Here is a 27,407-nt window from a genome sequence, read left to right on the forward strand (position 1 = left end):
CTTCTCTAGGGATGATATGGTCTCAGAAGGCAGCCCAGGGGAGGGACTGGGCAGGTATGTCCACTGGGATGAAGGAAATTTTTCACCTCTGCAGGGCTCTGTCCACATGGCAGCAGCACCCAGTCACCATATTTCTACCATCCTCTACAGTATTATCCTTCTTGGGTTCAAGTCATCCCCTTTAGATATCACTCAATGCATTTCAATAAGGGTGACATGTGTATCCCTGAGAAGTTATTCATTAATTTTCCTACCATGTGAGGTATTTTTTCTTGCTCTTTGTAACTCCTCATAACCTAATGATATTTTAAAAGGCTTGCATTGGGGAAATGGTTCGGATTATAGGAACACATATGTTCTTCTTTTAGCTTTTAAAATATTATTTTTATTATTGATATTGTTCTCATTATTTAAAAACAGAATAGGCAATTATCTGATTTGTTGAGTAGAAATTTATATTCTGTCTCGATCCAGTATCTGACATATTACTTTTCCAATCAGTGTTCACTTGATTAGTGTTTTACTTAATAACAATCATTAAAACTCATTTCTTTATTCAAAGAAAGCAAGACTTCGATGGACTTATTAAAGTGAATCCTGAGACAAATAAAAATATCAAGAGGTAAGACATGTAAAGCTTCCTCCCCTTCCTTTGTCATTTATAAGCACATTGGAATCTTGACTGCTTGTATCCAGGAGAGTAAACTGAAATTCAAACCAAGCTCTCTTTTTCCCCAAACATATCATATTAAGCAGTTTTATACAAGTGATACTCAGAAGTGACCTTTTGTATTTTATTTATGGGTAAAGTTTACTATCAGGTAGATTTTGCAAAATTAAATGGGAATTGACTTTCTTTATTGAGTTAAATGATTCCTTTCTGTGTGTGTGTGTGTGTGTGTAAGTGTACGCATGTGTGTGCGTGTGCAAGTCCTGTGTGTATGTATAAATGTATTTGTCTATATATAAGTAGTGTGTATGTATAAGTGTGCGGGTATAAGAGTATTTATGTGTACTCATCAGGGTTCTCCAGAGAAATGGAAACAATAGGATAAGGAATGGGCTCATGCTCTTACGGAAGCTGAGAAGTCTCACGCTTCATAGTCGGCAATCTGGATATCTAGGAGAGCCACTTCCAGCCCAAATCCAAATGCCTAAGGATCAGGAGAGCTGATGGTTTAGCTTCCAAAGCCAAGAGATATCTTAGGGCAATCAGTCAGGCAGGCAAACTCCATTCTAACATAGTCTTTCTGTTCCACTCTAATCCTCAATTGATTGGTCACAGCCCCTATGTTAGGGAGGACCATTTGCTTTACTCAGTCTACAGATTCGAATGTTTATCTCATCCCCAAACACTCTCACAGACATACCCAGAGTAATGTTTGACCCAATATGTTGGTTTTCTGTGGCTCAGTCAAGTTAACATATGAAATTAACCATCAAAATGTGTGTACATATAATGTATGTGTGCATATAGACATAGTATAACTACAAGTAAATATATGCATGTGGTATGTGTGGATATTTGTAAATTTGTTTATGTGCAAACAATGCGTGTACATATATAGCACTTTTGTGTATAGCATGTGTATGTCTACATAGTGTAATTTATAAAGATGAAGAGCTTAACAAAGTGTACTTTGTTAAAAGAGTTCTCCTAAGGGTGCCAGGGTGGCACAGTCTGACTCAGTCTGGGTTAAGTGTCTGACTCTGGATTTCAGCTCAGGTCATGATCTCACGGTTCCATGAGTTCAAGCTCTGTGTTGGGCTCTCTCTCCCTCTCTCTCTCTGTCCCTTCCCCTCTCACACACTCTCTCTTTAAATATAAATAAATAAATTTTTAAAAAAAAGAGTTCTCCTATCCATGAACTGCTAAGTAAATCTGGAAAGCTTATGTCCTTCTGCTTTTTATTTTTTAAAAAGCAGATGGAATATATTTGAAACTGAGCTTCTTGGTATGTTGCTGAAAACAGTGCACCAAATAATTCCATGTGGTTTCCTTTGAACTTCTTTCCATTCAGTTAACTCAGTACATGATATTATTAGTTGATTCTAAAATGTGTCACTGATGCCTGCAGGCCTAGTCAGCAGCGCAAGGCTCAGCTAGCTGAAAAGCTGGTGTGCATACTGTCAGGCTGTCCTGTTCTCAGCAACATGACATGGTTGGAGGCCAGCAACCCAGGGAGTTAGAGACTTGTATTTGCACCCAATCAACTGAGAAGAAAGCATTGATTTCCTTGGCTACATGCGTGGTTCAGGGAGGTGCACATAGTGAATGTGCACAGGGAATCCAAAAGACCTGGGTTCAAATTCTGGTGTGGTCATTTGATAGTTCTCATGCTTCAATTTACTCACCCACAAAATAGGGATCATAACCCTATCCTGCCTGGCCTATAGTAGCTATGAGAAATTGTTAGGGATAATAAAGATTCAGGTGAATTATGTCTTCTTAATGATTCAAATATTTAATTTACTTTGATTCTCCAAGAAAAATCCATGTCTTCCATGCTAATTTTTATTTAAAAGAGTATTTCAAATAGTCTCCTATTGTTTTTCATATGTTGCTGTGTGACTGTGTGCATGCCTATATGTGTATACATGCAAATAAATTTGTGTGTGTGTGTGCTTGCATGAATGTACATATATGTACAGGTGCACCTTTATGTGTGCACCAGTCCACATGCAAATGAGTATGTGCATGCTTTTACAAATGCACCTGTGTGTGATTGCATAACAATGCGCACATGCTTGTGTGTACATGGATATATGTATATCTATGCTTTTGTATGCATATGAATACATGTGTACATGGATGTGTATGTGTGTGCACCCATGTGCATGTGCTTGGGAGTATGCACAGTGTGTGTCTGTAGTTGCAGAGAACTTTTAGGGACAATAGTTGTCTTTTTCTTTTACTACACATAATCAAGTTCTGTAGACTTTTTATTTTTTTAACTTGAAATTTTTTAATGTTTATTTATTTTTGAGAGAGAGAGACAGAGACAGTGTGAGTGGGGGAAAGGGCAGAAAGAGAGGGAGACACAGAATCTGAAGCGGGGTCCAGGCTCTGAGCTATCAGTACAGAGCCTGATGCAGGGCTCAAACTCACCAACTGCGAGATCATGACCTGAGCTTCATGAAGTTGGACACTCAACTGACTGAGCCACCAAGGCGCCCCTACCTTTTTCTGTTTGCTTTTGAGAGAGAGAAAGAGAGAGAGAGAGAGAGAGAGAGAGAGGGAACTCAAGCAGGGGAGAAGCAGGGAGAGAGGGAGACACAGAATCCCAAGCAGGCTCCAGGCTCTGAGCTGTCAACACAGAGCTGGATACGGGGCTCACTCATGAACCGCGAGATCATGACCTGAGCTGGAATCAGACATTTAACTGAATGAACCACCCAGGTACCACTGTAGATCTTTTAAAAGTAAAACCAAATCCTGCTCCCTCTCTTATTAAAAAGTACAATGTTTTTTCCATTTTAGGTAGAATACAATTCTAACCCTTAGCAATTATCTTTCACTTGTTCAATAAAGTCCAGCCAAATTGATCTTTTTTGTATTCCTGGCTCATTCCTGCCTTAAGACTTCTGCATATGCTATTCCCATTCTGCTCTACCCTCATAATGTCATTTTCTCAAAGAGGTCATTTCTGACCACCAAATATAACTGTCACCACCCCCTCCTCCAACCCCAAAACACAGGCACCAGGCACTCTTTTTAATTTTCTTCAGGACATGTATTGTTATTTGGAATTGTGCCATTTATTTATATGCTTGATTGTATTGCCTGCTTCTTCCTGAGTTAGAATGGAAGCTTTGTGAGGGCTGAGCCTATGTTTGCATTATTCACAGGTATCCATAACTATTTGTGGATTGAAGGAATGAATAAACACTGAGGATATATATACACTATGAGGCATTGATTCACACAGTTTAGCTCAAAATATTATTTTAAATTGCTATCTTAATTAGCACACTCTTCTTTATTAATCTGATTTATTTTGAGATTTAAATAACCCATCACTAATATGTGCTTTATTTAATATGTTTAAAGAGATCAAGTTCTTGGCAATATAATCAAAGCTAACTCCAAAATCAACACAAATATTACAAGGGAGGGGTTGCAATGCTTACTGTTGTGTTATTTTTTTTGAGTACTTCAAATATGAAAATAGAATCCTGGAAATTTTTTTCTTAGACTCTGGAATTTAAACCTCACATACTTCATTTAGGTAAAAATCAACAAGAGATTTAAAAATATCAACAAGCGAGTATTCTGGGGGTAGAATAGCTGCTTCTTTCAGGTTGTTTCATTTTGCATGACAAAAGTCCATACATTTTTTTTTTTTATTGCTGCTTTTACCTTGGTATATACATTCTCATACATCTGGATACAAGTAAAAACTTAAGTCAACATCTAGTTGTTTTAAATACCTGTATCTGTAATGTTGTATAGATGCGACCTCAGAGACTTTGTGACACAATCTTAGTAGGGCCACAAGACATGGAGAAACAGGGTGTAAACGTACCTTCTTGGGGGGATCCTGGCTGGCAAAGCACCCAACTCTTGATTTTGACTTAAGTTATGATCTCACAGTTTGTGGGATAGAGCCCCATATCAGGCTCTGCACTGACAGCATGGACCCTGTTTGGGATTCTCTCCCTCTCTCTCTCTCCCCTTCCCATGCATTCTCTCTCTCTCTCTCACTCTCTCTCTCTCTCTCTATCTTAAAATAAATAAATAAACATTTTTAAAAAGTAACTTCTGTGAATGTCCTTTACCCATGTGGCATCCTCTGTAGATCACAGGGCCATTGACTTGTGCTGCGTAGGTGGAAAATAGAAACAATAAGAAAAGCAAAATTCTGTTAAGGTCAGAAACAGAATAGTAAAAGAAACAATAAAATACTGGCATGTTAGTGACTACATGGGTTTTTTCTTATAGTAAACATATTTTACATTTCAGAACTCTATAGATTTTAATCTTTCTATTGTTTGTTGTCAACACAAAGAGTCAAAATTTGTAGTTTTAACACATAGTTATAAGTGCCAGATGTAGATACCAGGTTCTGTATCATGGATTTTAACAAGTTTGTATATTAATCTAGTCTTATGAATAGAAAACCTACTAATAAATGTCAGTTTTCCAAAATATGTATTCTCCAAAGTTGATTTTAAATTCTCAAAGCATGTTGGAAGCTGATATTAAGAGAACATGCCTTCTGAAATGTTCCATGAGATGCATAGACTATTAGAAAATGTTTAGTGCACTTGGCAAAGATTAAGAGCATGACATTAAATGAATCACAATAGAAACAGAGTTCTAGTGCCGTATTTGTGATTGGCCTAAAGTCTCCATGATTAAACTGTCTCACTGAGTCTGAGAGATGTATAAATCCCTACATAGTCAAATTTAACATTATTCCATCCTTTGGCATGATGTCAGTAAATGTTAATATAGTTTCTGAGTTTTAATAAATAGTTTTATTCATTCAGTGTTAATCTATCACTAATTTCATCATTTCTTCAATGTTTTAAAGGGGCCAGACCCTTGACAATCTTATCAACGTGACCCCTGAAGTTAACAGAAGCAAGGCAGGGTGAGATTATGTCGTATCTTTCTTCCTTCCCCAAATGCATCAATTTGTGGCTCTCATCAGAGAAGCTATGTGGCAAAATCTTTGGATTGGAATCAGCAAGTCTGAAATCTATTACTTCTCAGTTGGATGCCTTTGAGCAAGTCCCTTGAACACTCTGAGCTGAGGTTTCTTTAGTCATAAAATGAGGGTCATGTCTGTTCTACCTTTGTCACTTGATTGTTGTAAGGGTCAAATGAAATAATGGATATAAAAATCCCTTAAAATCAAGAAGGCACCAAAACTGGAAATTATTACCAAAATATAGTTTAGTAACAGCTACAGTGTTGGATTAAATACTTGGGGGGAGGGGCAGGTGACAGTTTTTACCAAATCATTATACAGTTCCTGGTTGATTTTTTCAAAACTCAATATTGCTCTAATGTTATAGTTTTATAGAGGGTAAATAAAAATTTGAGCCAGTATATCAATGATTGTATGGAGGTCAAAATTATACTTTTTAAAATTAAGGGTATAGACTAGTATTGATTTCTCTCAAAATGTAAGAGTAAAATTCATCTTGAACATATATATCTTTTAAATAAATACTTAGTTCATTTAATTCCATTTTTACTTATCATTTTTGTTTTGTTTTGTTTTGATTTGTTTTAAGTTTCAAAGATCTTGATAACCTTATCAAAGTGGTTCCAAGAACAGGAAAAATTGTGCAAGGGTAAGTTTTAATATGCTTCTAGTATTTTATTTCACACATACCAATATTTGAAAACATAACTGAATTAACATTTTAGTAAACTGACACTGAACTCAACAATAGTTCAAGAAAATGTGACCTCCATGACCTCATGTCTAAAATGGTAAAGATTTTGGTCAACTAATTTTTAACATAATGGAGGTAACCTTTGATTAAGTAGATGTACAGTTGATTTCCAAGAATGGACAAGACACTTTATTGCTTTGTTTCTTTTTATTTTTTTTAAGTGTATTTATTTTGAGAGAGAGAACATGTGCATGTGTGCATGAGTAGGGGAGGGGCAGAGAGAGAGGGAGAGAGAGAATCCCAAGCAGGCTCTGTGCTATCAGTGCAGAGCCTGATTCAGGGCTCAATCTCATGACCCACTGTGAGATCATGAACTGAGCCAAAAGCAAGACTCAGATACTTAACTGACTGAGCTATCCGGGTGTCCCAGTTTGTGTGTAGTTTTCTTAAGTGGAGGATGGCATAGAAGAGGTAAAGAGAACTAGATGGGAGACTATAGATTTGGCTCTAGGTCTGGCTTTGCCCTCACTAACTGTGTGAAATGTGATTGGTCCCTTCTCCCAAATAGGGCTTCAGTGTTCTCATCCTCACAGTAAGGAAATTGGACCAGGTGCTGTCTAGTCACTCCAAAGCTTATTCAGTTTTTCCCTTTGTGAAAATGGGATGATAATACTCCCTATATTGGATGATTGATTAGGATTAAATTATATAAATCATGTAAATCACTTGAACAGTGCCTGGCATATCATGAATTTTTTAAAACCATTGACTATTGTTTATTATTTCTATGCAGCTATAGTTAGGTCCAAATATATATATTCATAGGACTGAAACTTTCAATCCCTTGAGATGAACTCTATGTTTATAAGTATTTTATAATAAATATTTTTACAATAAAAAATGGTTCTTAGTTTAAATAAATATTGCAACCACATGATATAAATAAACTACTGATCTGATCATTTCTTCCATGTTTAAAGGGGCCACAGTCTTGACAGTCTCATCAAAGTGGCTCCTGAAACAGACAGAACCAACCAAAGGTGAGGTTCATGGAACTCTTCTATATCTCTGGATTTTTCTGTTTAACTTTAAAAAATGTAAGAAAATTCATTGTCTCACCATAGAGACAGCCAGTGATGTGACCCAAAATTAATAGCTGTGTTAGAAACCTGGTGTTCAAGTCCTTGCTCAGGGCTCCCCAGCCATGGGCTTTAATGGAGGATAGGGATTTTCTTAAAATGTCTCTTATCAGTATGGGATTTGTGTTCCATGCTTGAGATTCCAACATAATTCTATTTCAGTATAATAGTTCCACATAATAGGATGCAATAATTTACATGACGGGGTCTGTACATGATAAAATTAGTTTATAAGTTAATTGTAAAGATTAGTTAAATGATACAAATATTTTTGGCTTTTTTTCTCTTTAGGGCATATAACATATTGTCCAATAAAAAGGTATATCATATTAGGCTTCTTGTTTAGACCTTTGATCTTAGTGTTGGCATGAGAGCTCATTGTAATAATGAAATGTCTCTTTAGAGCTATGATTATCTATTTGAGTGCTTAGAATAAAAGCAACTTATGTAATTCAAAGTGCAATTATGTAACATGAAGTGCAATTCTGAAGTGATTTAATTAATATCTTAGAGTAGCCTCAATGTTACAGATTCACATTATATATATTACCTGCATACCTTAGATTAGGAAGTATCTCTGTTTTCTAAAAGTCTCAGGTTATGTTGTTTTGCTGGCTTGCTTTTGTTTTTGTTATTTTGAAGGGGTTGGAAATGGGGAACACATGGAAATCATAGATGGTTTTATATTTCTGTAGTTTTCTTTTGTTTGTTACAACCTCTCAAAATAACCTAAATGCTAATTCTGCTACAAAATATAATATGGAAAATCAAAAGCTCAAGAGTAATTTAAATTTGAGGTTGTGTTGAAATAAGAATAAAACTAAATTTAATGCTCATATGTACATAATTGTGTAAGAAATGAATTCATAGCCACCTGCTTTTACATAGGACTAAAAAGAATTCAAGTAATGATGAAGTTTTAAATTGGCCCCAATTACTTAATTTAATATTCAAGTTGGATAAAATGTACACATTATTATTGATTTTAGTTGATTTTACCACCTATTGCAACTTGCAACATTTTTTTAGGGCCCAAACTCATTCCCTCAGCAAACACAAGGTAGGTTTTACCAAGATTATTGGTATTTGAGCAAGTCTCCAATTTCTGCCAAAAAATAAGACTAATCACAGGCAGAGAAGGACAAATACCATATGTTTGCACATATAGGTGGATTAGGAGGAAGTTAATGGAGGAAGATGCGGGAGAAGAAGGGGAAAAATAGTTGGGGAGAGGGAGGGAGGCAAACCATGAGAGACTCTTGAATGCTGAGAATAAACTGAGGGCTGATGGGGGTTGGGGAGAGGGGAAGGGAGGTGATGGGCATGGAGGAGGGCACTTGGGATGAGCACTGAGTGTTATATGGAAACCAACTTGACAATAAACTAAGGAAAAATAAAGTTTGTTGCAGGCTACTGCCAAAAAAATAAAATAAGACTAATCATTTGGCTAGGGGCATTCTGAAAGGAGACATGGAAAAAAATGAGAACAGATTGATTTGTTGATTAAGTAGTGATGTTGGATAGACTCTTCTTTTTCCATGTTTCAATTTATTTCATTACAACGCTGAAACAAATTCTGTATAATTAGCATTTGACAAATTCATTTTGACACAATAATAGCATAACTAGATCATTACTGTAAATTTATAGTAAATAAATTTTAAGTTCATAAAGCCAAATAAACCAAAGAAGATTGGCTTTCTACTCTTTTGCAAACCCAAAGTTTGATTTTTAAATGACCCAAGAAACTTGGTGACATAACATTTTTATACTTGACTTGAATATTTTTAGATAATATTGAATATATTTCTGTCTTCTTGAGGAATTAAGACTCATTCTATATGGGGTCAAGAGTCAAGAAATGCATACCAAAGTAAGGCTAAGCTCCGTCTCAGGATTACTGTGATGATGTTGGTGATGAGCATGGTGCAGATGTAAGCAGTTACTGTCGACAGAAAGACAGGATGATAGTGGAAGGAGCATGAGGTTTGGGGGTCCAGTTGTTATGGTTTCAAACCTAGTTTGTTCTCAATGGCTTCTTCCTATGGCTCCCAAAGAGTGCCTTACCTTCCCAGAAACTCGATTTCTGGGGCGCCTGGGTGGCTTAGTCGGTTAAGTGTCCGACTTTTGCTTAGGTCATGGGGGGCGCCTGGGTGGCTTAGTCGGTTAAGCGTCCGACTTTTGCTTAGGTCATGATCTCGCGGTTCGTGGGTTCGAGCCCCGCGTCGGGCTCTGTGCTGACTGCCGGCCCAGAGCCTGGAGCCTGTTTCAGAGTCTGTGGCTCCCTCTCTCTCTCTGACCCTCCCCTGCTCACGCTGTCTCTCTCTCTCTCTCTCTCCTAGAAATAAATAAAACATTAAAAATTTAAAAAAAAAAAAAAAAGAAACTCGATTTCTTTATTTGTAAAGGGAGGATGGTAATATCTACCTCAGTGGGTTGTTTTGAGGATGTTTTAAAACTTTGTGAAGTAGAAACTCAGTAAACTTACTACTTTTATCTAGGATCCCATTGTATGATTTACATGTGTCAAAAGAAAAAATGTCAGTCATAAAATTTGCTGGTTTCCAACTGAATTTGACCTTTTATTTTATTTTGTTTTAGCAATAAAGCAAGTCTTGATGAACTTATTAAAGTAGGCCCCAAAGCTGTCAAAAATATGGCCGGGTAAGAGAAAGATGTTAATTTGTTTGTTTTGTTTTGTTTTGTTTTATGTGTTTTTTTGTCCTAAAACACAATACGAATATAAATAATTTATAGTCTTTCGTGGGCAGACTGGATATAGGTCTTGAAAAACCATCACAATTTTGATATGTCCCAGAAATATCTATTTATTACTAGCAAGAAAGAGAGGTAGCTGAAGAAAATAGTATGCTGATGTCTTTACTTCTTTCCACCTCAAGTGAAGCAGTTGAAGAGACTGATGAACATAGCTGATCTATGTGCTACATTTGTTTTGTTTTTTTTCTTTATAGTATTGATGTTAATACCTTTGTTTCTTGAACTGATGACAGTTATGAATAATAGTTAATTCCTAAAAAGACCTAGAATACTTTATTAGATTCAGTAGCAGCAATACCATTTATTTCATTTTATAAATTATTTTCTGGTAGTCAGTGGAAATTTTATGAAGTTTATTGTTTCTTAGATGGTTTGATGCTCTCAGCAAAGGTATGGACCTAAAATTTGTTTGTTTCTTTAGGCAGTATCTGTAAAAGAACAAAACTCACTTTTCATCTCTGGGTATATGAACACTTTTATACTGTTATACACTATATACATATATTGATTTCCCTTTTTGAGTTTAGTTGGTACATATAAAAGTTGCAGAATTTTAGAGATGAAGGAAAGAATCCCAGAGAACTCCCAGCCTTGTTTGAACAATTTTGAAAACCCCTGTTTCAGTCAAACTTATTCAATTTCTAGAAGAGGAAACAGACTCAGAAACGTTAAGTGATCTGACCAGGGTCATAGAGAAAACTAGTGGAAGACTGATAGTAGTTCTGTGATCTGTTAGGGAGTAAATAATTATGGAGAACCTACTGGGTTTGAAGCTTACAACTAGGTATCATTAGTTGCACATTAGGTATAATTATAGGCCATGGACACCAAAAAGAGAATTCAGTAGACATACTCAATCTTATTAACAGCAGGCAATTATCATAGATTAAAGCTAATTATGTAGTGGGGGGCACAGAGATGTTACTCCAAGAGAATAATAGGTTGTCAATTTAATATATTACATTTTGGAACACTCGTACTGCTTTCTGAATATAGAATGCATTGTCAGTACATTGCATTTAAAAAGGAAAAGAGAGGGGCGCCTGGGTGGCTCAGTCGGTTAAGCTCCGACTTCGGCTCAGGTCATGATCTCACAGTTCGTGGGTTTGAGCCCCATGTAGAGCTCTGTGTTGACAGCTAGCTCGGAGCCTGGAGTCTGTTTCAGATTCAGTATCTCCCTCTCTCTCTGACCCTCCCCTGCTCATGCTGTCTCTCTCTCAGAAATAAATAAAACATTAAAAACTTTTTAAAAAAAGAAGAGTTGGACACCTGACTGAGTCACCCAGTCACCCCTAAAATGTATTTCTTAAGGCACTTTATGAAACAGTAACTTGAATACCACTGTTCTAGGTTATTGCATAAATGAAATTTTCTGTGTTCATCAGAAGGGTGAAAATGGAAGTTCTCATGATTGTGTATCCAGCTTACCCTAATCATGTTGGCACACGAATGCTATATGTAGTTACATTAAAAAATATTGTAGCCTTTGAACACATTATCTTCTCTACAAAGTCTTACTCCTTGTACTTTTAATTCTAATGTATGAAATTAACCTCACTTTATTTTTTTTTAATTTTTAATTCCAGTACAGTTAACATACAGTGTTACAATAGTTTAAGGTGTACAATAACCTCACTTTAGAGATCATTGTCTTTCAGACACAGTTTAGCTTTATACTAGATTTTGCAATCAATTTATACAAGGAAATTATATTTTGGATAGCTCTCATTGGATAAGCCTTCCTTTAATAAATAGTGTTTGTAGACACTAACTGATTACCTTTAATTTCGAATACTATTACTGAAGATAATTCAAAACAGTGAAAATTCAGTTAGCAGCTTGCTGTCTACCACGGAAATCTGAGAACAATGATGGAAAGAAGAAAGTGAAACCAGGGTCTGGGAAGCACATTCTATGGAAATCCTAGGTTTGGGGGAAGGAAATACAGACCTTTTCTTAGAACTTATTGGTAATGAAGCTCTAAATGGCTCCTCTTCAGCTCTTAACCTTGTTTTAATCGTTTTGACAAGTAAAATGTCTCTTATTTTTTTATATAAGGAGAAAGGGCCTCTGGAGGGAGGGGGGAGGAGAGATAGCAGGTTGCTGTCCAAAATGGTTATGTGGAAACTAATTTGACAATAAACTATTTGTAAAAAAATGAAAAATAAAAATGTTAAAATACTGAAAAAAAACAAAACAAAATGGTGCTGAAAGCAGTAGTCTCAGTCCTGTGATTTCTTCTTTCTTTCTTTCTTTCTTTCTTTCTTTCTTTCTTTCTTTCTTTCTTTCTTTCTTTCTTTCTTGTTTATTTGTTTCTTTTCTTTATTTTTGAGAGAGAAAGAGAACACCTGTGCATGTGCATGAGTAGGGGAGAGGCAGAGAGAGGGAGACAGAGAATCTCAAGCAGGCTCTGCACTGTCAGTGCTAAGCCGGACATGGAGCTTGAACCCACAAACTGTGAAATCATGACCTGAGCCAATATCAAAAGTTGGATGCTTAACTGACTGAGTCATCCAGGCACCCTGGTCCTATGATTTCTTGCCATTATAGGCTGTCATATTTCTCTGCATAAATATTAAAAAGGGGTTTACAGGAACACACTGAAAAATCACCACTTCCCAGCCCTTAAGGTATGACACTGAAGCAGTGAATGGCAGCAAACTATGTGGGGAGAAATACTGTTCTTGACCAAGAAAACAAACTGGTGGGGCTTCAAATAGGAAGCAGAGCATGTAACTAATTTGACCATGAACAGCTGAGTTCAATTCAGCTTTTTAGTCATTGGAAAGGAAAAAAAGTCACGGTTTTGATGGATTGCTAGAATGCTCTTTGCCAAGTCTTATGCTAAGTCTAATCCCAATTTTAGAGCTTATTTTAAAAAATATCTTCAGTTGGTGAGTATTATTTAAAAACTAACAAGGACAAGGACATTAAAATCAGCTTGTATCCTCATAATGTTAAAACATTGCAGAGGGGTAAGTTGTTAATGCCCAGATGTTTGCTGTGAACTCCTGCCAGCGTGCCCTCGTAGATGTGCTCTGGCTACGAAGTATGTAAAGTCAGAGCAATTTCTCTTTAGATCCAGCATAGTCTGTCCCCCCAAATTAGCTAGAAAACTAGTTTTAAGGCTGTTCTATGCCAAACCAGTATGTCTCATGCTAAACGAGAAGACAGCTAAGCCTTTCTTTTAATTCCAACCAACTTGAACCTGCATTATCTCTAACCCAAGCTGCTTTAATTTTTTTTTTCACTTAAAGAAATCGAGATCTTGATAAGCTCATCAGAGTGAGTCCTGAAACTCTCACCAACAACCGAAGGTAATAGAACTACATTAATTTTTGTGCCTTGGGCAGGAAGAGTATTTTGGTTTATTATTATTTCAAGCAGATTTATAACCTTAATGCTCCTGCCAAAAGAACTTTACCATTAACTTTCTCTCCTTTATTTTTCTATTTAAAGAAACCAGGATCTGGATAACCTCATCAGAGTGAATCCTGCAGTCACTGGAAGCAGTCAGAGGTAATCAAATAAAATAGCCATTTCATGTTTTCATCTGTCTGTTGCCCCTGGGTGCAGTGGATTTATAATGCAGCTTTATTGACCTAGCACAAACAAAACCTATCACTAATCTGAATTTGTTTTTTTTGTTTGTTTGTTTTGTTTTGTTTTTTCTGTTTTGAACAGTCAAGGCTTGGACAATCTCATTAAGGTGAAATCTCCAGCTCTCAAAAACACTGAGCGGTAAATGACTTTGCCTATCTTGAGGTGCTCTTAAGGTTCTAGTTAGGAATTTTGTTTCTTTCTCTCTCTCTTAAACAAGGCTTTTATTGGTGTGCCTGGGTGGCTCAGTCAGTTAAGCATCTGACTTTGGCTCAGGTCATGATCTCACAGATCATGAGTTTGAGCCCCATGTCTGGCTCTGTGGTGACAGTTTAGAGCCTGGAGCCTGCTTCAGATTCTGCGTCTTCCTCTCTCTCTGTCCTTCCCTTGCTTGCGCTCTGTCTCTCTCTTAAAAATAAACATATAACAATTTTTTTAAAAAAGAGGCCTTTTATTTTTCTTTAGTGTTCAAATGAAGACACAGTTCTAACTAATGTGTCTCCTGTCAGCAAGGAAACATGTTGAGCTCTTCTGGAATCCCACTATTTGGGACTTAGTTCTGTACTTTTTATTTACAGGAGTGCAACTCTGTGTTTGTGGTCTGCAGCATGTTAGGACTGAAATGAAAACTGAGTGCAATCAAATAAGAGGAAAAAGTATTTCAGAGAAATTGAACCACATTGGTAGCTTATGTGGATGACTATAAGAGCATCAGAAGGGATATTCAGGGTCCTCAGCATTACAGATCCACGACTCGTGTGGGCTCACAGAATATTACAGCAGATTTTAACCTTGAACTTCCATTTTGAGTTCTGCAAATATATTATAAATTACTATCTTTATGTGGTATCTGTATCTTTCACCTAGAGAGCCTTGTTAATAGATAATAAGCTAATAATACATAATGCAACCGAGTACATAATTATTAGAAATTTGAATTGTCCTGCTGACCTGAAATGTTATCGTTATAAACATAGAGCTGGGAACCATAGTTTCAATATTCTAAGATGAGGAAAGCAAGTTAACATATGGAAAAGTGCCTTGAACCCGCTGGGGGAAAGAAGGCAGTGTAGTACACTCACTGGCCCAGCTCTTGCGTCTCCTAGTATATTGTCTCCATTAGGGCATGATTTTGCTGTTTCTGCTTGTATTGTTTTGTCACTGGGGTGCTGGGGTCTTTGGAGGAGGGAGGCACTGCCACAGAGAAAGTAGCACTTACTGAGCCCCTGTCGTGGGACTGGCAATTTATATACATTCAGTCCTTACAACTACCCCATGAGAGATATATTCATATAGCCTACTTTATAGAAGAGGAGAGTATAGCCCAAGGACATTAAATGACCTTCTGAAGAAAGAAAACATGTCCTGGATCTAAACTCAAGTCCTTCTGATGCCTAGAAGAAAAACAAAAAAATCTGTGCCTAAAACAGCTCAGACTCCCATCTTCTTTCCATCCTTTATACTCACCACAGTCCTTCCCATTCTAAATCCCCCTCCTACTCTGCAGTGAAAGGAATACAATTACATACACTAATTCTAGCAAATAATCACTTAAGTGACAGGAAGAATAGAAAGTATTTACCTCATAGAGGTTCCCTACTAGCTGAGATAACAACAGGTCTTGGTGTCAACCCTGCCACTGACAATTGTATGGAAATATCTTTGTTATGTAGAACCATTTCTGCATAGTGGTTTTGGCTGGGATGGATTTTTCTTTTTATCAGTAACAGTATTAGGAGGTTCCCAGCCATGTTGGAAGTGATTAGGTTTAATAACCATGTGCGGAATAACTAACAGTGGCTACTATAGCTGACCCCTCCCTCAGTGTCTGATTCCACAAAATGTACTTCTCTCTCTCATACACACACACACACACACACACACACACACACGCATACACTTTCCCCCTTTTTTCACTTTCCCTTTCTTCCCTCCCCCACTCTGGCAAATATGCTATGTTGACCGACCATGATAACTTTCTGGTAAGAGCTCTGTCTTTCGCTTATTAGAAGATGCCAATTTTATAAAAAGGTAGTTTGTATTTCAGCAACTTCTAATAAAATATCTATAGAAAGAAGACATTTTCCTTATATGGATAAGATTCCTATAAAGAGGAAATTTTAAAATATTGGCCATCTTGTGGCTTTCAGATGGAAGTTTGATCCATAAATCTAACCTGAGCAATGTCTGAGTCTTCTTTGGGAGTGACACCAGATTTAATGATAATCAGCCAGGTTATCCAAGAATTAGAGCAGAACAGACAGACAGGAAAGCTGCTTATTTGAAAAAAGTGACTTCATTCAATGAGCTCAGCCACCTGTAACTAGAATGTATCTACCCTGCCCACTTGATTTTAATGGGTAAGGAGAGGGGGCATTTTAAAGCATCTCCCAGTGGAATAACAGCCACAGGCAATTTTACATCCAATTCAATGTGACATGAGCACTGATTATTTAATAATAGAACAGCAGTGAATTAGAGTCCTTTTTGTGTGACTTTGCTGACATTTCCAGCAGCTGTATATGTAATTCACTCTTAGGGGTGGAATAAACTTTAGTCATCGATCAGAATGCAAGCAGGTGTCCCTGAGCTCCTTCTAGGAACACAACAACCTGAACAAATGCAAATGTACAGAGAATTTTCATTTATTCAGGGAGAAACTGCATGGCTTTTTAGCAATGACAGCTTCACATTGTCATGAACCAGCATAAAAAGGAGACATTCAATTATCTGCAGCCTATAAACTTCTGTTCACAAACGAAAGTTGAAAAGCAGCTAGTGCTGCCAAGGCCTTTACAGTTAGAGAATGTATCCTTCATCTGAAGTAGAAAAAGGATTCTGAACTATTTGTATTATTATACTTCTGTAATTTTAAGGGCTTCCTATTTCCTAAGACATATACCTGCAAGTTTTTAGTATTCCAAAAAGAGAAGAGTTTCTTCCTATCTTCCCATTGCAGATTTCTTATACTTCTGCTCCAGGAAGAAAGCTGGGGGAAGAGGTAACCTTGACTCTCTCCAGTGCTTCATTCTCCATAATTGATAGATCACTCGGCATGTTTCTATCTCAGGAACTAAGATACTTCATCTTCCCCGATACTACAATAACCAGATTACAATTCGGCCTCCTAATTGATCCCTCTGCTTCCAGTCTTGCCTTCTGCCCTTCAGTCTATTGGCCACACTGTAGAGTGATCTTCCCAAAACACAGATCTGATCACATCATTCTGATTAAATCCTCCAGTGGCTTCCCATTGCGGTTGGACAAGGGCCATACTCCTTAACCTGGTTTCCAAAGCCAACCTGAACCTGCCTTCACAGGCTTTCCCCACCCCTACCTCCCGTGATGCTCCTTCCCCCACACAGAAACCCCACGTATCTTTCATTGGTATTGCATTGATAACAGGCCCCTAACCTGGACCCACCACATCTGTGTCATATCCTTCTTTTAGATATTCTCAAGCTCTCTGATCTTCCTGTCCCAAGCTTTTGTCTCCCAGAGGGAATTATTATTTAATCATCTCTCCCCAACTATAAGATTTTTGAGGGTGAGGATTGGGTCTGTCTTGTTCACTTCTTTATTTACAGCATAGAGCACAATGCCTGGCACATATTAGATGCTTAACAAATACTCTGAATTAAAGGCTAAAATCTCAAACTAATCAAGGACCTTTGGTCATCCATCCAGATAAAGCTTATTGCTTTCCAGCTCTCACGTTCTGAACCCCCACAAGTGAAACTAGAATGAAGGAATCTGATATCTTATGATTGGTCTGCTTGCTGAAGCCAATGACTGTCTCTTGCTCATGACATAACCTGAATCAACCGTGGTGATGAATTAGAGCCACTAAAATTCTTGAGTACATCTTACATTTAAAATACCTACATTGTCCAATTTCCTATGGACCTGTTAATTTCTCTAATATAAAATATTTAAGACTTCCTCATTGAAATGAACTATAAAGATATATAAAACCAGGCCCATTTTGCCGTGTCAACAGAGCTGAAGAATTATACCACTTATCTCACTGTATTCTGTACTCCTTTCAGAGAGACAAATATTCCTTTTGAACTAAAAAGCTTAATGCCTAAGATTTAGTTCTTGGCATAAAAGAAGTGCCATAGTAAATTTTTTATATGAAGGCTCTTAATTTTGCAAATGTGTTTGATATCCTACAAGAGCAATTCAAGGAAGCTTTAGAGAGAGAAACATATTGCAGCTTTTAATAAATACCTCCCACACCCTTGTGAGAGAGGAAGAGCAGTGGTGAGTGAGCTGCTAACTTTCTCTCATGAAGAGCTTATCTTGAGAAAAATTGTATAAAAGCAGACATAGTAATGGGGCGCCTTGGTGGCTCAGTCGGTTAAGTGTCCGACTTCAGCTCAGGTCATGATCTCACGGTTCGTGGGGTTGAGCCCCACATAGGGCTATATGCTGACAGCTAGCTCAGAGCCTGGAGCCTGTTTCAGATTCTGTATCTCCCTCTCTCTCTGACCCTCCCCTGCTCACTCTGTCTCTCTCTCTCTCAGAAATAAATAAAACATTAAAAAAAATTTTTTAAAAAGGAGACATAGTAATATCTATTCATTTTCTTAATCTGCTCTATGGTGAACAGTGGAAAATAGATATTGCTGTAACAAAGATAAATGCTTATATTCAAGATTTGTGCTATGACTTTACATAACAGATAACTTATTCCCCACCCCCAATTTTGAAAGCTACATTTATAAAAGCATGGTTAGGTGCAAAGGTTAACAAAATTTCTTTCTAGCATTCCTCACTGTATCCACAGAGAATTAGTGATTTTTCTTGGAGCTAATTCCAACTGCTCATAAATGTATACAGTTATAAGGTCTTCCTTCCACTGCAACTGTCATAGAAAGGGTTTGGAATGGAGGCTTTGCTCCACCCTGCTGTATGTAGCTGGGCTTCTATAAAAATCTACTTGTCACACTTTGGCTCACAGCTTTTCATTTTTTACCACAGTGTAAAAACACGATGCAATAGATGTGTTCTTAATTAAAGAGTGGAAATTTATTTTTGTATCCTTCAACTTGGGAACTTTATGTGTAATCTGAACTTTTATTGGATCTTCTAATCTAGCTGATGACATCAATCAGAGTGAGCAACCAAGGCAAACACACAACATGTGTTTCATTTTGTTTTACATATTAGTATAGATTATTCAGAATAAAATCTTATAATCCACTTTATCAATTTTGATATGTGATGCTGTTTAATAAAAACAACAAAAATTCTATGAAGCCACTAATATGGTTTATTTTATGATTCACAATTATACCACTTTGGGCATATGCTTCTTTGAAGTCATGCATAGGTTCAAATTTTGAGTTACCTACTTGTAGTTATTGGATTTTTTAGATTCTGGCTTCTCATTCTTTTTCAGGTCCAAGCCCATTCCTGCTCTTTCTCATGATAGCTGGGATTCAGAAAGGCTTGGGTCCTTGGGCAGGGGTGGAGGATATGCAAAGATCCAGTGTCTACAGCAACCAGGAGCAAAAAATACCAGCAGAAATGAGGATGTCCAGGATCAGGCTAAGAAACATGTAATCATGTTGTGAAGGCAGAAGAGACCTCTATTAGTTTTCTAGGGCTGCCATGACAAGTGCCACAGACTGAGGGGCTTAAGATAGAAATGTGTTTTCTCAAAGTTCTAGGAGCTAGAAGTCCAAGAATGAGGTGACTTGTCTGTAGGGTCTGTTCCTTCTGATGATTGAGAGAGAAGAATCTATTCCAAGTCCCTCTGCTTTGCTTGTAGAAGGCTGCCTTCGCCCTGTATCTTCACATTGTCTTCCATCTGTGTGTGTCTTAGTCCAAATTTCCTCTTCTTGTAAAGATACCAGTCATATTGGATTAGGGCCCACCCCAATGACCTCATTTGAATGTGACTACCTCTGTGAAGACCTATTGCTAAAAAATCACATTCTGACATACTAGCATTAGGACTTCAACATACGAATTTGGTGGGGGAACACAATTCCATCCCTAACAGCATCCCAAAACAAGGATACAAAACCAGATTTGAAAGCTGCATAAAAAAAGAAATATATGCAATTTAAGGGTGACTGACACCAATGGAGATGAATTGTCCACCACTGCCTTTAGTGATCTTTTTCTACAAGGTCATGGTGCACACTAAGTGCCTAGATGTGGGTGGAGCTGACTACCTTAAAAGTTTGGGGTCTAATGTCTTCCCCCTGGGGACCCATTTAATATCTTTTCCTAGAGCTAGGTAAGGTAGCTAAATATTTCCCCTAGAGAAGTAGAAAAAGGGAATTTAAATTTAATTTCAGAAATCTTTTGGAGCAGCTTCTAAGTACAAGGCCATGTAAGGCCATGGCAGTGAGACTCTACTCACAAGTTGTAGTGAAAATCATCAGTGTCTGTCTTTACACAATGGCCCTCAGTTCATCCTAGGTTCACAATGGAAGGAGAATCATTTGCTGTGACAAAATTCTAATTCTTACAAGATTCACATATCCTGGTGATCTCTGTTTACCCCTGCTAACCATTCTGGTTTGGCACTGCTAGGAAACTGGATTATGCGACATCATGGTACATCTCTTTTATTTCATTATCCCCAAGTATTTAGTAAAGTATTATTTTAAAATGATCAAAGGAGGATTACTTAATGCCCAGGTTATTAAAGTAGTACAGTAGCCCTTGAGGTCAAGAAGGTAGCTCTAATAATTCCTGAAGGACCTTTAGGGGTTCAGCAAAAGTCTTTTCTCTCCCTTTCTAAATTTGAGCAATGTGATCTGGGAGGTTTCCTTACATAGTTCATTGAGGGAGTTACACTGAGAGAGTCAGTTCTGAATTTTACATCATTCAGACTGCAGAATCAGATGATTGCAATACTTCTGAGCTACTTCTGAAATCTTGTGCTTTTTACATGTGCTAATTAGCATATTTTCCCTACTGTAACTCACATTAAAAAATAATCTAACTAATTTCTACATTTTCAAAATTATGCAGCTAGTATTTTAAATGTGAAGTTTAAGTGTAGCTATGGAATGTTGCCCAATTTGCAGATTTATCAATTATTGATGGTTTGGATATTATATAAAAATAGTATTAAATCTCAATACACTACAAGAATTTTTTGTAGTATTTTTCATCCTTATCAATATTAATTTTGTGAGCAAGAGTCCATACTTTGATTACATGTAAACTTATTTAAATCTACTATTCACAGTCATGAGCAGGGAGATTTATAAAAACTAGGGTTAATTCCAAAGATGAGAGAAATTAGAGCAGAAATACAAATGAAAAGGCAGTCCATCAAAATAGTGGAATCAATAGTGCCTCCTGCTGTGTCACTAAACTTCTGTTAACTATCATTTATTCATGCTTGTTCAGTTTGCCCACAATGGGAGTCACTATACCATTAATTTTAATTACATTAACTCATTTTTTCTCACCACAACCTAATGAAATTAGATATGATTAGTCTAGTTTACAAAAGAAAGATGAGGAAGGTTGATTCACTTGTCCAAGGAAAAAGAGGAAGAGGTAACCTCATTGTTGGCTCATAAACAAGGGTCCTAATCAATTGGGTTCATTACAAGGGCTTTTCCAAACTCATGGGGGAAAAAAATCAAGAACCACCAGCATTATAGCCAAATATATAAATAACTAATATTTGAAAAAAACATACCAGGGGACATTGTAGATCATGAAAGCATATGAAAGTCATTGCTGTGGCTCAAGATTCAAGAATCTAATTGTCCCATTTATCCTCCACATTATGTATTGTTTATTCAAATTTGGGGTTTCACGTTTCTGTGATCTACAAAGCTGGAACGAAGTCTCTAATTAAATATCCAAGAATTGATTTCAGATGGGCAGGTGGGTTGGCCTCAAATCCTGACTCTTTTACAAATTAGTTAATTGACGTTGGAAAATTCATTTAGACTTCCTGAGCCCCATATGCTGTCCTTCACGGATTTGTGAGATCTGAAAGAGAGAATCCATGTCAAAATACATAGTACTTTGTGACACAAAGTTAGTGCTCATTAAATGTTAACTGAATGACACTATAAATCAGTTGTTTATTTACAGACCAGATTTCTCAATACTTCCAAAAGATTAGTTCTTTCTTTCTCTCTCACACATAATCTAGGCTCTCATATTTGAGTTGTATAGAATAAATAGCTCAATGTCAGATTTCCAATGTTCTATAGGATATATATATTTATAAATATGTATATTATACATTTTAATTATGTGTATTTTTTTCACCTCTAGAGACCAAGAGCTGAAAAATTTAATTGAAGTAAATTCTAATGTCTCTGAAAATAAAAATGGAAGGTAAGACTTATTATAATTTACTTTTTTAATTATCAATTCCATATGAGCCTACCAAAATTATATAACATTAGAAGATTTACTGAGGAGTTGAATTGTATTATGGTATTTAGATATAAACATGATTGAAATACAAAAATCAATATACAGAGTACTTAATGGATAATATGGAAAAAAGTTAAACAAAATTCAAATTCTGTTGGAATGCCTGACTAAGGACCTTCTATTCAATTGCTTAGTGTAAAAGGCATCATGGAAATTCAAAGCTCTGCACTTGGGCTGTGAAGATTTATTTTTACTTATTGTTTCTTAGTAGTCTTTCAGTGGTGCAGAGAGCACTCTGGGAATTTCTTCCTTGGATACCTAGTGTTAAAAGAATGTGCAAATTTATCACAGCTACAAAACAGGACCTAGTTTTGAAATTACTTTACACCGCACAGTATAATGGCATGAAAACTGTCGTACTTTGTTTCTTATACAAGGAAAGTTGGGATAGAAGCTCTACTTCATTGTTGTTACAGACTGTTTAAGAAAGAATTAAATTGTTTTCCATGTTTTGCCATCACACCCCCCCCCACATATGGGGGTCTCTAAAAACAGTGGCTTTCTATTTTTTACCTTCATAAGGCACAGTTGTCTTTTCTATTAAAAAGTTTTTTATGCAAAGAAATGATATTGTCAATATTGTATGTGGAGAGCAGAAAAGCAGAAAGATATCTGGGACATTTTTTCCCCAAAATGTCTACAAAAGACTCCTGCATCGAATGTTAGTTTCTGTTCCCTTAATTCCCTAAATCATCTTCTGCCTTCTTTTCTTGTGATCACACAAAAGCTTTTGCTAAAACTAGGGAGGGTAAATTTTCAATAGAATCTGTTTATCTTAGAAAAACATCTATTATTTTGGGAGTAGAACTGGGCTTACAGTTAACCAGTCTCACTTAAGTATTATCTGGAAATGATTAAGGTTAAAAAATTATAAGTAAATGATTATGTACGATTAAGGAAGTTTTCATTTAATATGATTTGACACAGGCTCCAAATTCAGTGTGTCTTGTCCATGAAATGGTTTTTTTTTTTAATTTTTTTTTTTTTTTTTTTTTATTTCTAGGAGAGAGAAAGAGTGAGCAGGGGAGGGTCAGAGAGAGAGGGAGTCACAGACTGAAACAGGCTCCAGGCTCTGAGCTGGTAGTCAGCACAGAGCCCGACGTGGGGCTCGAACGCACGAACCATGAGATCATGACCTAAGCGAAAGTCGGGCGCTTAACCGACTAAGCCACCCAGGCGCCCCCCATGAAATGGTTTTTATTAGAAAGATTAATGAGGAAATGAAATATTATGGAAATTCAAGAGCAGGAATGGTAGCATGGGCAGACCTCATAGTGGCCTGATCCGGAAGGTTATTCCTTCAGGAATTCCTGGACATTAACCCTAGTTCTTTGTTACTGTTATAACTTAGCTACTTCCTGAATATTGGCCACTCCCTCTTTTTGTCTTGCTCTTCCTTCTGCCTATTGGCTTCCTTAATCTCTATATCTATTTGATAACTAAGAATCTTTGCTGCTTCGCAGTCTGCCTCCTCATACCTTGAACTTACTCATGGTAAGCTTTCTTATGGCCTTTTTGGCCTCCTAAACAAGGCAGTATGGGTATGGCCATTTGAATTGAAGTTGTGTATAGATGGAAAACACCATGGTTGACAATAAGGTACACATATTCTCCTTTCCCTTCCTGTAGTTTCATCTGTGTCTCCTGACTGACATAATCCAACTATGACATATACATTCACAGATGCACCCACTCTCTCTCCAGTGAGACAGGAATCATCACATTCAGTTACTATATCTAGATGCCTTAACTACCACAACTACAAAACCATTTGTTGATCCCGGAGTTCTGTTTCCAAGTACTGTTCATTCTCCTTCAGTTCAATCACAATCCTGAATATATACAATGTCTGATGGTTCTGCTCTCTAGAAATGAAATGGAAAATGTAAGCACCACTCTGGCACTGACACAACAACTGTAATAAAAATTTCTCCTGGAAAAGAATGGAAAGAAGAAATCTCTGGGCCCAATTTTTGTGCCCATGTGTTCTGGCTACAAAAAGGACTGTGAAAATGGGGTAAATGGGTAAATATTTAATAGGAAGAAAATTAAGAAAATTCACAGAGACTAAGAGACTTGACTAAGTGTAGAAGGTTAGTAATTAGAGAGGTGGAATGAATCTGATTGTTCTGGCATCCTCTATTTTTTACAGTAGAGTACTTTTAAAAAATATATTGAAATTTATAATTTTTACAAGAGCTCAAGACCTTAACATTTTATAGAAGTAAACCCCAACACATAGGATACAAAATAGTAAGCTCTCATAAGATTTTATTCTCTATGCAAAAGAGATTTATAAAATTTGCAGTGGTATCAGTGGTATGCAATGGTATCCATTGAAGTTGTTTTATGGTGTTGAATCTCAGGTTGCTAATGTTAAGTTAGTAAGACAATGGAAATCTAAATAAGAGTCCTGGGCCTGCTAAACTAAGACTTGATTTACTTTATGAATGTATTCACTTTGTTTGGTAATTGTATGTCCAAGTAAATATATTTTTCTAATCAGCATATTCAGGGAGTGTACAATCATCACCACAAGCCATTTTAGAACATATGTATCATCTCAGAAAGAAACCCCATACCCAGGCACAGTCACACATCATTTTCCTCCCAACCTCTCAGCCCTAGCCTGCTTTCTGTTTCGATGAATTGCCTATTCTGAACACTTCATATAAATGAACTCATATGATATGTGGGCCTTTATGACTGGCTTCTTTCAAGATTCATCCATTTTATAGCATGTATCAGTATTTTATTTCTTTTTATTGCCAAATAGTATTTATACATTGTATAGCTAAACAGCATTTTGTTATTCATTAATTGATGGGCATTTGAATTGGTTTTGAATTTTGGATTATATTTAACTATTGTGAACAATGTTGCATATATGTTTTTGTGTGGGATATTTTTTTGTTTCTCTTGGGTATATATCTAGGAGGAATGGCTGGATTGTATAGTAACTCTATGTTTAACCATCTAAGGAACCACCAAACTATTTTTCAATCAGCTGTACCATTTTATACTCTCACTAGCAATGTATGAAGGTTCCAGATAGGTAGTTTCAAGATGAATTTCCACCGCAGGAAAAATTTCTTCAAGAGTAATCCCATTTGAAATTCTGTAAGATCCAACACAGTGTTTGAGTTTATATTTTGTAGAGTTGTTGTTTAACTCAGACACAAATAATTAGAAGTTATAATTCAACAATTTGTTTCAATGAAGAATAACTTATTAATGATAAAATTGTTAATTAACAAACATTGTGAGTCATGAATTCTCTTTTATAAGGATTATTCAAGTCATCTGAGAAAACTACTTGGGCAGAGCTTCCTCAATTGTACTGGTTCCCAGACTTTGGTGGATGTCACAACCACCTGCTGATCAAGGGATCACATTTTGAGAACCAGTACTCTTCTGGGTAAGATGTTGGGCTGCCCAGCCTCTAAGGTGGTGGTTCTCAACCTTAACTGGCATGTGAGACTCACTGCAAAGGCTTAAAAGAATCCCTGTGCCCAAACTGTGAGCCAAGCTAATTAAATCAGAATATCTGGATATGGGGCCCAGTAGCATTGTAAAAAGCACCACAGGTTATTTCACTGGTTGCCAAAGTACTTTTTAACCATTTCTATGGTTCTAAATAATAAAAAATATATATTGTTACCATTTATTGACATCAAGATAGGATTTCCTTTGTAACATCTATCACCGTCTCTGGAAAAACAAAGAAAGACTTGGCAACTATTACAGAGACTATGAGACTAAAGAGACATTACTATTATGGGAAGATATGTCCTAATTCTGATTCTGGAACTGAGAAGGGAAATCAGTGGGAAAACTGATGAAATACAAATGAAGTATGTAGTTTAATAAATAGTATTGTATCAACGTTGATGCTTTAGTTTTGACAAGTATACCATGGTTATGTATGATATTAGCATTAGGAGAAGCTGGGTGAAGGGTAAACATAGATTCTCCACCTGTCTTTTTATTTTTCCTATACACTTAAAATTATTCCAGAATAAAAGGTCTTTTTTTTTAAAAAAAAATCTGTTACCTTCCAAACCTACTGGCATAGCAAAACCCATCAAAGAGTTTATTGTTCCACATTTCAAATTTGCTTACTAGATTTGGGTTTTATTCACAATTATAAAAATTAAATCTTAATGAAGCCATTATCATTAATCTCATTGTAAACACAGCTAGGAAATGCTACTTGTATTATTACTCTGTCTGGGCTGCCGTAACAAAAGACCACAGACCAGGTGGCTTAAACAACAAACATTTATTTTCTCACAATTCTGGAGGCTAGAAGTCCAAGATCAAGATGTTGTCAGGTTTGGCTTCTCCTGAGGCCTTTCTCCTTGGCCTGCAGATGGCCACTTTCACACTGTGGCCTCACATGGCCTTTTCTCTGTGTATCAACAAACATGCATAGATCTCTGGTGTCTTTTTCTTATAAGGACACAAGGCCTGTGGTATTAAAGCTGCACACTTTCTCCCTCATTTAACCTTTTTTACCTTCTTATAAGCTCTGTCTCCATATCACGTTGAAGGTTAGAGTGTCAACATATGGATTTGGGGGGAGACAATTCAGTCCATTATAGTATTGTATTTAATTTAATTTATTTAATTTATTCCCCATTCTTATTTGAAGATTTTGCTAACTGATGATATTTGATTTTATATTTAATTTATTTAATTTATTCCCCTTTCTTATTTGAAGATTTTGCTAACTGATGATATTTGATTTTATACTGCTGGGGATGGTGCAAACACACTTCAAACTCACCGACAACCTTTGTACTTTGAAGCTGTCTGTTTGTTAAAACTGGGTTTTGTATTGTACATTATATGATTTGAATAATTTTAAACAATTCCTAGCTAGGTTTATTATTCCTGGAATGACATATTCTAATAATTATGTTAGAAAGTTTTCTAATGTTCATTCTACTCTCTCATTAGTTAGTATTTGTATGTTGTGTGAAACATCTGTCTTAAAACTAGAAGATGATTTTCTGTATGTCAGAGATAATATGTAAACAAATGATTGCCTCTTCTTTAAGAGCTATCTGGAAATGGAAGGAAAAGTGTGTTTAAAGAATGATA

At 36.5% G+C, this 27,407-nt stretch overlaps 1 protein-coding gene across 5 annotated transcripts in view; it reads left to right on the top strand.

Moving 5' to 3' along the window:
* SCEL (sciellin) overlaps positions 1-27,407 on the top strand; it is a 232,539-nt gene that overhangs the window by 190,822 nt on the left and 14,310 nt on the right. For all 5 annotated transcript variants that reach the window (XM_039252454.1, XM_039252453.1, XM_039252457.1 and 2 more), the window contains 9 exons: positions 563-622; positions 5,538-5,597; positions 6,247-6,306; positions 7,332-7,391; positions 10,092-10,154; positions 13,526-13,585; positions 13,728-13,787; positions 13,953-14,009; positions 22,137-22,199. In XM_039252454.1, the coding sequence (XP_039108385.1) occupies positions 563-622; positions 5,538-5,597; positions 6,247-6,306; positions 7,332-7,391; positions 10,092-10,154; positions 13,526-13,585; positions 13,728-13,787; positions 13,953-14,009; positions 22,137-22,199 (543 nt within the window). The remainder of the gene's footprint in view (positions 1-562; positions 623-5,537; positions 5,598-6,246; positions 6,307-7,331; positions 7,392-10,091; positions 10,155-13,525; positions 13,586-13,727; positions 13,788-13,952; positions 14,010-22,136; positions 22,200-27,407) is intronic.

This window comes from Hyaena hyaena, unplaced genomic scaffold (genome assembly GCF_003009895.1).
Source record: "Hyaena hyaena isolate Hyena2069 unplaced genomic scaffold, ASM300989v1 scaffold_413, whole genome shotgun sequence".
Classification (NCBI taxonomy): Eukaryota; Metazoa; Chordata; class Mammalia; order Carnivora; family Hyaenidae; genus Hyaena; species Hyaena hyaena.